The sequence below is a fragment of the Bubalus bubalis genome, chromosome 14 (genome assembly GCF_019923935.1).
Source record: "Bubalus bubalis isolate 160015118507 breed Murrah chromosome 14, NDDB_SH_1, whole genome shotgun sequence".
NCBI lineage: Eukaryota > Metazoa > Chordata > Mammalia > Artiodactyla > Bovidae > Bubalus > Bubalus bubalis.
Genome location: NC_059170.1, coordinates 22,557,220 through 22,569,867, shown reverse-complemented (window position 1 = coordinate 22,569,867; position 12,648 = coordinate 22,557,220). Strand labels below are relative to the sequence as shown.

At 43.2% G+C, this 12,648-nt stretch overlaps 1 protein-coding gene and 1 non-coding gene across 2 annotated transcripts; both read left to right on the top strand.

Moving 5' to 3' along the window:
- The first annotated feature begins 239 nt into the window (after positions 1-239).
- Positions 240-10,911, top strand: DEFB123 (defensin beta 123). Its single transcript, XM_006060676.4, has 2 exons — positions 240-487; positions 10,663-10,911. The coding sequence occupies exons 1-2, from the start codon at positions 430-432 to the stop codon at positions 10,806-10,808; spliced, it is 204 nt and encodes a 67-aa protein (XP_006060738.1). The 5' UTR covers positions 240-429; the 3' UTR covers positions 10,809-10,911.
- Positions 5,269-5,341, top strand: TRNAE-UUC. Its single transcript has one exon. It is a non-coding gene; the product is annotated as a tRNA-Glu (tRNA).
- Positions 10,912-12,648: the final 1,737 nt, after the last annotated feature.

The following is a 12,648-nucleotide window of genomic DNA, read 5'->3' as shown; positions in this document are numbered from 1 at the left end:
GTTACAGTATATTTCTCATGTTCAACACCAACAAAAGCCTCTGTACAGACTTCCCTTTGCCTGGAAAGCCACGAGGGCTCATCCACCTGGCGTTTTGGTCTTTGTTTCTCAAAACAAAGTTCTCTGCTATCTTCTCTACGATATCTTCCCTGACCTTCTGTGTTCCGCTTGTGTGGCGCCCCCTGGTGGTCCTTTGATTGGCAGTCGAACCCTATAGCGTGACCTAAATGAGAAAAGCCAGCATGCCAGCTCAGGGCGTGCGGGGGCCGTGCCCGTGGGCGGTGGAGGGCACGTGCGGGTGACATCTGTTCCGGTTGGAGCAAAGGAGCGGAAGCCAGAGAGGCCAGAGCACTCCACCATTAGCTTTGCCATCGCATCACATTTGCCAAGCTGCTTTGCCGTTGCCGCTTCCCTTGGCCACTTGTAGCCATGAAGCTCCTCTCGCTGATTCTGGCCGGACTGCTGCTCTTGTCCCAGCTCACTCCAGGTAACCGGGACCTCTTCAGGGGAGGGGCACAGGGTGCGGAGAGAGAGATCTGGACACAGAATCCCACGGGCGGGGAGGATGGGCTGCCGGGCCTCCTGCAGTCACCTTGTGGAGGAGGAGCCCTCCCTGGCGGCCAGGCAGCCGAGATCTAGGTACCAACTACAACATGGAGAGCTTCTTGCTCAGTCACCCCATCCTGCTGTCCCAGGGAGCATGCTAAGGGGGGTTAGCTTGTGAAGAAGAATGCATAGGAGGAGGAGAAGCAGGAGGAGGATACACAATAGTGGCCATGTCACAAAATAGGCCCCAGAATGATCTAGGCTTAATACAAACCGCAACCACCTTAAGGAGAAAGCAAAGCTCATCTTTGACTTGTTACCATCTCTGTGCCAGTCCCTGTGTTGGGAAGCTAGGACCACAGAGATAAATGACATGGCCTGGGAGGGATTCAGACTTCCCAGATGGCGCAGTGGTAAAGAAACCGCCTGCCAATGCAGAAGAGGTAAGAAACTCAGGTTCAATCCCTGAGTGGGAGAGATCCCTGCAGCCCATGGTGTCACAAAGAGTCGGTCATGACTGAAGCAACTGAGCACCCACACTGGGAGGCACTCACTGGGAGAGATGTGAAATAGCATTTACCCAGAGTGCCATGAGCTGTGTTAGAGGGGATCTGGGGTCCTGAGGTGCACAGGGAGGGACCAGCCCAGGCTGAGGGCCAGGAGAGATCTCCTGGAGGGATACTCTGAGTCCTGAAAAGTGGTTAGAAATTAGAAGGGGAGGGAGAAGAGGTGGAAAAGGAAGGGTGTCCCGGGTGGAAGTCAGCTAATAGCAAAGGTCCAGATATGGGAGACAGTACCACGCCTTCAGGAAACTAGCCCACGATGGAAGGGTGGGTTAAGGGTGTGGCAAGGGATAAGACTGAAAGTGTTAATCGCTCAATAGTGTCTGACTCTTTGCAACCCCATGGGCTGTAGCTCATCAGAGTCCTCTGTCCATGGGATTCTCCAGGCAAGAATACTGTAGTGGGTAGCCATTCCCTTATCCAGGGGACCTTCCCAACTCAGGGATCAAATCCAGCTTTCCTGCATTGCAGGTAGATTCTTTACCGTCTGAGTCACCAGGGAAGCCCAGGATCTAGAAGCCCAAGGTTAAGGGTGTGGCAAGGGTTAAGACTGCAGAAGCAGTCAAGGTCCAGGTCTTGATGAGCCTTGACTGCCAGATGAGCTGCCGTAGGAGAGCTTAAGCAAAAAAGGGCTATTCCACCAACTCTAGCATCACTGTCTGGCCCCTCTTGCTCAACTGACAGAAACTTCTGCTCAGCCAAGGCTTTCACCTCACCTGTCCACAGGGCTGTAATATATAAATTTCCTCACCTCAGCCCTTGTTCCTGCCTGTGGCAAATGTCTGAAATACTACTCAGCTGGGGATAGAGAGGAAAGCCTCAGAACCTGGGTTAAACACTGCTCAATCATTTTCTAACTTTGTGACCTCCAGTAAGCAGCTCAGCGGCTCAGAGTTTCAATGTCCCCATTTCTCAATCTGCTACAACAAAGACATGTGTATAGTAACATTAGTTTGAGGGAACAACATTGAACACACTGAAATTTTGGTATGCAAAAAAAAAAAAGTGTAGCTTCTTCATTTTATGTAACTCATTTCAATTTTCCCAGGAAATTCCATCCTGCTGATGCAATGGCTGGGGAGAGGGGTGGTGGAAGGCGCTAAGGGACTGTGCCTAAACTCCTCAGTTTAATAAATGCTCATCAGTTCTGGTTTAAAACAGTTTCAAGTTAATTCAGTCTCTTTTGAATAAATATTTGAGTAAGTCTTTGAGAATTTCTCCTTCTGTTCCCTTTCGCTTTCTGAGGATAGCACCTGGATTTAGGAGTTAACTAGATGTCATGATTTAATTTATTGGCTCACTCAATAAACGTGAAAGTGAAAGTTGCTCAGTCATGTCTGACTCTTTGGGACCCCATGGACTGTACAGTCCGTGGAATTCTCCAGGCCAGAATACTGGAGTGGGTAGCCTTTCCCTTCTCCAGGGGATCTTCCCAACCCAGGGACTGAACCCAGGTCTCCCACATTGTGGGCGGATTCTTTACCAGCTGAGCCACAAAGGAAGCCCAAGAATACTGGAGTGGGTAGCCTATCCCTTTTCCAGGGGATCTTCCTGACCCAGGAATCGAACCAGGGTCTCCTGCATTGCAGGTGAATTCTTTACCAACTGAGCTATCAATAAACCAAATGTTGAACAAATTTCATATTCCAGGCACTGTGATAGGTGCAGGAGGTAGTGCAGTGAACACATGAGAACAAAACAAGGTAAGCAAAGTCTTTAGCCTCTTGGAGTTTGCATTCTGTTGAGAGAAGCAGAAATTTTTTTTAATAAGTGAAACATATGAAATGTCAGGTGGTGAGTATGATGAGCAGAGTAGGTGGGAAAGGGGATAGCAAATACCACAGGGATGTAAATTTGCTGTTTTAAAGGGGTGCTCATGGAATGGCTCACCCTGACCTGAGGGAGGATAAGAGGTGATCCCTATGGATTTATGGAGAATATTCAAGCTGGTGGGAATGTGCAGTGCAAAGGCCCTGGAGCAGGCTCATGAGGAGGTAGAGCCCAGTGCTGGACCTTCACTGACTTCTGCAGCAAGGTCCCTCATGTGTGATCCATGACTGAGGAAACTTCCTGGTCCTGTTGAAAGCCTCACTGACTCAGGCCTTCATCTCAGTCAAATCTTCCATCTAATCCCTAGGTTTAAGCTGTTCACACACAGCCCCTCCCACTCCTTTCTGCACGGGGGTCTACTGCTGGCAGGTCTCTTAGGCTCTCAACTCATCATCTGTTCTCCTGTTTCCACTGGAGACAAAAGGGAACTGAGGACTTTCCTGAGTACTTTATGCCACAGGAGAGGAGAGGGAGATGCTCAACCACTTCCCTCAGGCATTTCTAATCTAATTCCCCTCCAGATAGCACCATAATGTGTTGGTACTGTTAGCAATTTCCCTGGGCTACCCTCTGAGGGCAGAAAGTAAATCCCCTCTTCTCTAGTAGTTTCTCCAGACCAATCTGGGTGTTTGTAGCAAGAGAGTCTCTTGCCCCCTGCCTTTCTCACATGACTTATCTCTACTTCTTAAGTGTTCAGGTTTACCAGCAGGCCCTAGTCCGGGGGCCCCGAGGTGGGGTGCAGGGGGGTAGGGGGTGTTGGAGGAGAGGAAGGCCTCTGTCTCTAGCTTGCTAGTAGGGTCTTCATTGTCCTGGCTGGCAGAGACAAGTTGTGGGCTCTGGTGGAGCTCTAAGGCCTCCTGCTGCTGCTGCAAAATTAGATTTAAATGCCCCAGTTTCCTCTAAGGAGAATATTTCCTCTTTCTTTCTATTAGATGTGGTGGTGGTAAAGGAAGTTTCTTTGGCCAGACCCTCAGCCTTTGCCTCCTGTGGCTTGCGATGAGGTGGTTTTATCTGAATCCACCAGGCTCAGCTAATAATATATAAAGGAATTCTTTGAAATTTGGAACTCCCTGACCCTTCTAAATACATTAGGTTCTTAAATGTGTTGTCTTGCTATAAACTATAACTCATCTCATTTAAGCTGAGCAATGAACTTTGTCATTCTATTGTTTACCATCCCCCCAAAGGCCAGAAACTCTGCCTAATTCTGCTTTTCAGCAACCAAAGGGTCTCATGATTAAAGGGGAATGAAGTTTGTATCACTTTAATATTTTAAAAATTTTTAAGTTAGGTTAATTGTGACATATGTATAAAGCCCAAGAACCCAGCAGAGATTAGATTTAGGTGGGGTATGTCACATCCTTTTCAATTATACGTCCTCATAGCACCCAGAGTTCCTCCTTTATAATTTTCAGCCTAAGTCTAGTCAATCAAATATCTGGGTAGCTATTTCTTTAATAGTGTTTCTCATCTCCCCTCCCCCACTTGAATGGAAGTTCTCTGAGGGCAGCTGTCTGTCTCTAACTTGCTTGTAACTGTATCTCCAGTGTACAGGCTTCTCAGTCGGCATGTGTATTTCCCTTGGATAGACATCTAGAAAGGAAATTGCCGGTCAAGACCGCACCATCTGAAAATGTGCCAAGTAGCCTCCAGAGAGGCTGAAACAAAGTATATGAGACCGTCTTTCCTCTCACTCCCAACAACAGTTCATCTTGATATTCTTGAATTAAAATTTCGGAGTTTATTGTTAAATTGTGGTGGGGAGTGCCTTATCTTTTTTGTAAAATAAAACACAGAATTACACATGGGCCCAGTAGTTCTGGGGCTTCCCTGGTGGCTTAGCCAGTAAAGAATCTGCCTGTAATGCAGGAAACCTGGGTTCAGTCCCTGGGCTGGGAAGGTCCCCTGGAGGAAGAAATGGCAACCCACTCCAGTATTCTTGCCTAGGAAATCCATGAACAGAGGAGCCTGAAGGGCTACAGTCCACAGGGGCACAAAGAGTTGGACACAACTGAGCAACTGACACTTTCACTTTTTCACTTTCCAGGAGTTGTGGCACATGGGCTTAGCTGCTCCGTGGCATGTGAGATCCTCCTGACCAGGGATCGAACCAGCATTCCCTGCATTGCAAGACTGACTCTCAACCACCTGACCACCAAAGAAGCCCTTGAATTATAGTTTTAGGTATATGCCCAATTGAAAAATGGGCAGAGGACCTTAATAGACATTTCTCCAAAGAAGACATACAGGTGGCCAGTAGGCACATGAAAAGATTCTCAACATCACTAATTATTAGAGAAATGTAAATCAAAACTACAGTGAGGGGACTTCCCTGGTGGTCCAGTGGTAAAGACTCTGTTCTTTCATTGCAGGGGGCACAGGTTCAATTCCTGATTTGGGAACAAAGATCCCACAGGTGTGGCCAAAAGAGAGCTACAGTGAGGTACCACCTCACACAAATCAGAATGGCCATCATTAAAGAGTCTATAAATAATAAATACTGGAGAAGGTATTGAGGAAAGGGAACCTTCCTACACTGTTGAGCTTCCCAGGTGGCTCAGTGGTAAAGAATCTCCCTGCAATGCTGGAGACACAGGAAATGTGGGTTCGATCCCTGGGTGGGCAAGATCCCTGGAGAAGGGCATGGCAACCCAATCCAGTATTCTTGTTTGGAGAATCCTATGGACAGAGGAGCCTGATGGGCTATAGTCCATGGGGTCACAAAGAGTTGGACTTGATTGAAGCGACTTAGAATGTACACACATCTACATTATTGGTGGAATTGTAAGTTGGTGCAGTCACTATAGAGAACAATATGGAGATTCCTTGGAAAACTAAAAATAGAATTATTATATGATCCAGAAATACAATTGGTTTTTATATATTAATCTTATATCCTACAGCCTTGCTAGACTCAATAGGTTTCATAGGTTTTGGGAGGATTTTATACATAGATGATCGTGTCATCTTTAAACAGTAGTAGTTTTATGTCTCCCTTTAAAATCTGTTTTTAATTCATTAGTAAGTATGATAGTATCTGCAGAATTTTCACAGATGTTGGTAATCAGGTATTATGAATTCTGTCAAATGCTTTTTCTACAGCTATTGAAGTGATCATGTGATTGGGTGAGGTGGGAGGGTTACTCTGCTGATGTGGTGAATTATTAATACATTGATTTTTCAAATGTTGAACTGACCTTTACATTTTTGGACTGATTCACATTTATTATGATGTATTATCCTTTTTATACACTTTGGGATTCAGTTTATATTTTGTAAAGGATTTTCACGTCTGGTTTATGAGGGATGTTAAGTCTGTAAGGGTTTTTACATCTAAGTTCATAAGGGATATAAGTCTGTAGTTTTATTTTCTTGGAATGTCTTTGATTTAGGTGTCAAGGTAATGCTGGAAGACTTTGAAAAGAATTGGTATTATTTCTTTCTAAAAGAATTGGTATTATTTCTTTCTAAATGCTTGGTATTAATATAATTCACCAATGAAGCCATCTCAACCTAGCGTTTTCTTTGTGAAAAATACTTACATACAAATTCAATTTCTTTCAAAAACTTAAGGGGTTTAGAGTTATGTATTTCTTCATGTATGAGCTTCAGTAGTTTGTGTTTTTCAAATAATTTGTCTGCTTTGTGTAAGTTGTTCGATTTATAGTCATGAAGTTTTCTCTGTTATGACCTTATTAGCGTTGTAATATCTATAGACTCTATAGTGAAGTCCTCTCTTTCCTTCTTTTTCTGTTTTTGGCCACCCTGCACTGCTCGTGGCATCTTAGTTCCCAACCAGGGATCACACCTCCACCCTCTTTGGAGAAAGCATGGAGTCCTAACCACTGGACGGCCAGGGAATCCCCTCTCTTTCATTCCTGATAATAAACAATTTATTTCTTCTCTTTTGCTTTCTTCCTGGTCAGCCTGCCTGGCTAGAAATTTAGAAAATTTTTTATGTTTTCAAGAAACCAGCTTTCAGTTTTAATTTGTCTGTTATTTTTCTGAGGTTTCTAAGGTGATGCTAGCGGTATCCAGTAGAATCCAGGACTCCACCTACCAATACAAGAGACACGAGAGACGTGGGTTTAGTCCCTGGGTCGGGAAGATCTCCTGGAGTAGGAAATGGCACCCCAAATTTCCTATTTACTCTTGCTCCAATCTTAATGATTTTTTTCCTTCTACTTAATTTACTCTTGTTTTTCTCACTTAATTTGCTCTTGTTTTTCTCACTTAAGATATAAGCATTGATGGTTGATTTAAGACCATTCTGTCTAAAGTACACATTTTAAACTGCAAATTTCCCTCTAATTACTACTTTGTCTCAGTTCCACAAATATTTTTATGTATTGTACTTTTAATTAGTCAATTCAAACTTCTCTAATTTCTCTTTTGGTTTCTCTTTCACCCATTAGTCATTTCCCAGTACATTGTTCAATTTCTAGTATTTGTGAATTTTCCACATGCATATCTACTATTAATTTTTAGTTAATTCTACTGTGGACAGACATACACCTATGTAAGACTTCAATTCTTTTTAAAGAAAACTTCTTATTTTATATTGGAGTGCAACCAATTAACAATGTTGTGATAGTTTCAGATGGACAGCAAAGGGACTCAGCCATATATATACATGTATCCATTCTCCCCCCAAACTCCCCTCCCATCCAGGCTGCTACATAACATTGAGCAGAATTCCCTGTGCTGTATAGTAGGACTTTGTTGGTTATCCATTTTAAATATAGCAGAGTGTACATGTTGATCCCAAACTCCCTATCTTTTCCCCCATTCTTCTCCACCCCCCGAAACCATAAGTTCATTCTCTAAAAGACTTCAATCCTTTTATTTTTATTGAGATCCTGTATGGTATATCTTGGTAAATATTCTGTGAGCTCTTGGAAAAAAATCTCTGTTTTTCTGTTGTTGGGTAGTGAAGTGAAGTGAAGTCACTCAGTCGTGTCCAGCTCTTAGCGACCCCATAGATGGCAGCCTACTGGACACCTCTGCCCATGGGATTTTCCAGGCAAGAGTACTGGAGTGGGTTGCCATTGCCTTCTCCGGCTGTTGGGTAGAGTGGTCTATAAATATCTATTAAGTTGGTTGATAAACTCATCAGTTCAAATATTCTATATCTTGTATTAAATTGTTCTATCAACTATTGAGAGAGGAATGTTGAAAGCTGAAATTATCATTGTGAATTTGTCTATTTCTCCTTTCAGTTATTTCAGCTTTTTGTTTCATGTATTTTCAAGCTCTGTTATTTGGTGCATTTGAATGAGGATTAATGTCTTTTTGATAAGTTGAGATTGTCATCATGAAATGACCTTTTTATACCTAGCAATTTAGTTAGTTCTGAAGTCTACTTTTTAAATCTTAACATAGCTATTATATTAATAATACTCCAGCTTATCTTTGATTAGTGATTTCATGATTTTTTTTCTTTTTACTATTAACATAACTATGTCTCTCCATTTAGAATGAATTTCTTATAAACAGTATGTAATAGATCTTGCTGTTTCATCCAATCGGACAATTTCTGCCATTTAATTGAGACGTTCAGACTATTTATGCTTAATATAATTATCGATATGGTTTCATTTAACCTACCATCTTTCTATTTGTTTTCTATCTGCCTATCCTTTCTTTGTTTACTTTATCTTCTTTCCTTGCCCTTTTTCAGGTTACTTGAGTCTTTTTATGATTCAAATTTTTATCTACCGTTGCCTTATTAACTATACCTTTTTATTTGAATTATTGCTCTAAGGCTGGGCTTCCCATGTGGCTCAGTGGTAAAGAATTTGCCTGCCAAGCTGGAGAAATGGATTCAATCCCTGGGTCAGGAAGATCTCCTGGAGAAGGAAATGGCAGCCCACTCCAGGATTCTTGCTCTAAGGTTTAGTTTTTCACATTTGGCAAGTGTTTCCTGAGCCTTGCTCTGCGTAGGCACAGTCCTGAAAGAAAGTGAAAGTGTTGATCACTCAGTCATGTCCGACTCCTTGCGACCCCTCAGACTGTAGCCCACCAAGCTCCTCTGCCCATGGGATTCTTCAGTCAAGAATACTGGAATAAGTTGCCATTTCCTCCTCTAGGGGATCTTTCTGACCTAGGGATCAAACCCGCATCTCCCTCATCTCTTATGATATATATATGATCCAAACACTACTCAGCCATAAAAAAAGAATGAAATAATGTCATTTGCAACAACATGAGTGGACCTAGAGATTATCATTCTAAATGAAATGTCATATAGAGAAAGACTAATATCATGTACTATCACTTAATGTGGAATCTAAACTATGATCCAAATGAGCTTATTTATAAAATAGAAATAGACTCACAGATATAGAAAACAAACTTATGGTTACCAAAGGGGAAAGGCGGGTAAGGGAGAGATAAATTAGGAGGTTGGAATTAGCATATACACACTATTATATACATATATATAATAGATAACCAACAAGGACCTACTGTATAGCAAAGGGAAATATATGCAATATTTTGTAATAACCTACAAGGGAGAGAATCCGAAAAGAAATATATATATGAAAAGTGAAAGTGAAGTCGCTCAGTCGTGTTCAACTCTTTGTGATCCCATGGACTGTAGCCTACCAGGCTCCTCCTTCCATGGGATTTTCCAGCAAGAGTACCAGAGTGAGTTGCCATTTCCTTCTCCAGGGGATCTTTTCCACCCAGGGATTGAACCCAGGTCTCCCGCATTGTAGGCAGATGCTTTATCCTCTAAGCCACCAGGGAAGCCCCAATATATGTGTGTGTGTGTGTGTGTGTGTGTGTATCACTGTTCTGTACACCTGAAGCTAACATAATATTGTAAATCACCTATACTTCAGTTTTCTTCAACTCTGATGTTTATTACACTACTAAGATTTACTGGGCTTCCCTGGTGGCTCAGTGATAAGGAATCTGCCTGCCAATGCAGAACACACGGGTTCAATCCCTGGGTCAGAAAGATCCCCTGAAGGAGGAAATGGCAACCCACTCCAGATTCTCGCATAGGAAATCCCAGAGACAGAGGAGCCTGGCAGGCTACAGCCCATGGGGTCGACAAAAAGTCAGATATGACTTAGCAACTAACCAACAACAACAGAGATTTACTAGGCACACAGGGAAATAAGAAAACGTGACTGAGAACCAGCATAAACAACAGCACAGAAGCAGATCCATGAAACATGTGGATTCAACTGTACTTCAGTTTTTTTTAATTAAAAAAAAAAAAACACGTGGATGACCCTTGAAAATAAGTGAATAAGTGAAAGAAGTCAGACATAAAATGCTACAGGTTATGTGATTCCATTGACATAAAATATCTATATTAGGCAAATCTATAGAGAAGATGGCAAATTGGTCATTGCCCAAGGATGAAGAGAGGGGAAATGGGAACAGTTAATGGGTGCAGGGTTTCTGTTTGGGATGATTAAAAAGTTCTGGAACTAGGTGGTGATGATGGTTGCACAACATTGTGACTTTACATAATGCCGCTGAACTGTACACCTTAAAATACTTAAACTGATAAGCTTTATGTTGTTTGTATGTTACCACAATTTTTAGGAAGAGAGAGAAGGAAAAAAGAGAAAGAAGGACCAGGGTGAAAGTCAAAGGACACTGAGGACCCTCTATCACATCGGTTTTAATCCTTTTACAGACCTTTCAAATCCAGAATCTACCTCTTCTTAGGGCTGACACTGTCTCTGTTCTTTCTTTTCAGGTGGCACCCGAAAATGCTGGAATTTTCATGGCAAGTGCCGCCATAAATGCTTCAAGAAGGAAAAGGTCTATGTTTACTGCACAAATAATAAACTGTGCTGTGTGAAGTCCAGGTACCTGCCAAAAAACTTACCATGGCAAATCTAAGTTCCTTGAAGCCTGAAGTTATCAAAAGGCAGATGAAGCTACCCTGCGTCTGACCCCAGTAGATTCTTGAACTCTATCAATAAACATCTCTGGCTGATCCCTATGTTTGCTTGTTAGTCTACCCAGTGGTTCTCAGAAAGTCCTCTTTCAGGTGATCCGTTTAAGTCAAAACCATTTCATTATATTTCACAAGCACTCAGTGGAATTTTCTGAAATCTACACTACATACAATAACACCATTATTCTGGCAGTTAGTGGAAGGTTATCATCTAATAAATCATTGCTTTGAAACTCCGAAATTTTCCTTTAGCCTATATGGAAATACAAGAACTAAAAGCACTTTTGTTGTCTGCAGGATCTGGGAGTCCCAAGACTGGGGTCCTGGGGCCAGTAGTGCCCACCCACTGTTGAGTGGAGCAAGATCCCAGAGTCACTGGGTGCAGGGCTCTCGGGGTCCCAGAGCTAGTGCTAGAGCACTGGTGTGCAGGGTTGGGGCCAGGCCCTCTGGTGGGCAGAGCCAGGTTCCAAGGCAGCTGTGAGCTCAGGGAATCTTGGGGCAGTTATGCCTGCTGGGGGGTGAGGCTGTGTCCCTCCCAGCTAGTTGCTTGACTTGAGGTGTCCCAGTTGTTCAGTTGTCCAGTCATGTCCAACTCTTTGCAACCCCATGGACTGCAGCACGCCAGGCCTCCCTGTCCCTCACCATCTCCCGAAGTCTGCCCAAGTTCATATTCATTGCATCGGTGATGCCGTCCAGCCATCTTATCCTTTGATGCCTCTTCTCCTTCTGGACACTGAGGTGTCCCAGGACTAGTGCCAAAAGGCTAGTGGGTGGAATCAGGTCCCCTGGAACTGTAAAGCTAGAGGGAGGATTCCAAACTGCCACTTATCAGCACCGGTGTCCACAGACACCAGTGTCTGTGTCCCAGGGTAAGCTCCAGTTGCCTCCTGCCTCTCCAGGAAGTTCTCCGAGATCAGCAGGTGGGTCTGATCAGCAGACGGGTCCCAGAGTGTGTGCCCTTTAAAACTGGAGTCTCTATTTCCCACAGTGCTCTGGCTGTCCCCAAAGTAAGCCCCACTGACCTTCAAAGCCAAACATTCTGGGTTCTCATCTTCCTGGTGTAAAACTGCTGGACTGGGGAATCTGATGTGCGATTCAGACCCTTCGCCCCTTGGGGAGAACCTCTGCAATTGTAATTACCCTCCTGTGTGTGGATCGCCCACCCCAGGGTTGGGGGGGGGGATAGGTCTTGACTTCTACCATGACTCCACCCCCTCCTATCCACCTCACTATGGTTCCTTCTTTATATCTTCAGTTGTAGAAGCAACAGACAACTTCTAAATAACTATTATAAATTTGTCAAGGAAATTTGAGGAAAAGATTGACTGAAAGAATAATTTAATCAATACACAGAAAAAAAAAGTACCAATTTTCTATCAATGCATTACAAACCACTCTAAAACTTAGTGGATTAAAATAACAACTATTCATTATTTCTCAGAGTTATGTGTGTTAATTAACTGGTTCTTCTGCTATTCTCACCCGGGGTCACTGATATAATCACATGTCTCTCCATATGGCCTCCCCATCTCAAGGAAGTTAACTTTGGCTTCTAACACAATGGCTAGGTCTAAGAAGGTAAGCCCCAATATGCATCATTTATCAAACTTGTGATGTTATGTTTTTATAAGACCCATTGGGCAAAGGAAGTCATGTGACCTGAGGTCAATATAGGAAAAACTACACAAGGACATGAATACTGGAGGAATGATTCCACTCGTGATCATCAACGTTTCAATACATCACAAATGGGATCTCTAAGAATAAACTGGGCATTCTAAA

Bases quoted from the DNA above. Each gene is read 5' to 3' on its own strand.
- DEFB123 (XM_006060676.4), top strand. From the start codon at position 430: ATGAAGCTCCTCTCGCTGATTCTGGCCGGACTGCTGCTCTTGTCCCAG. The intron at 488-10,662 runs GTAACCGGGACC...CTTTCTTTTCAG, and splicing joins CTTGTCCCAGCTCACTCCAG to GTGGCACCCGAAAATGCTGG.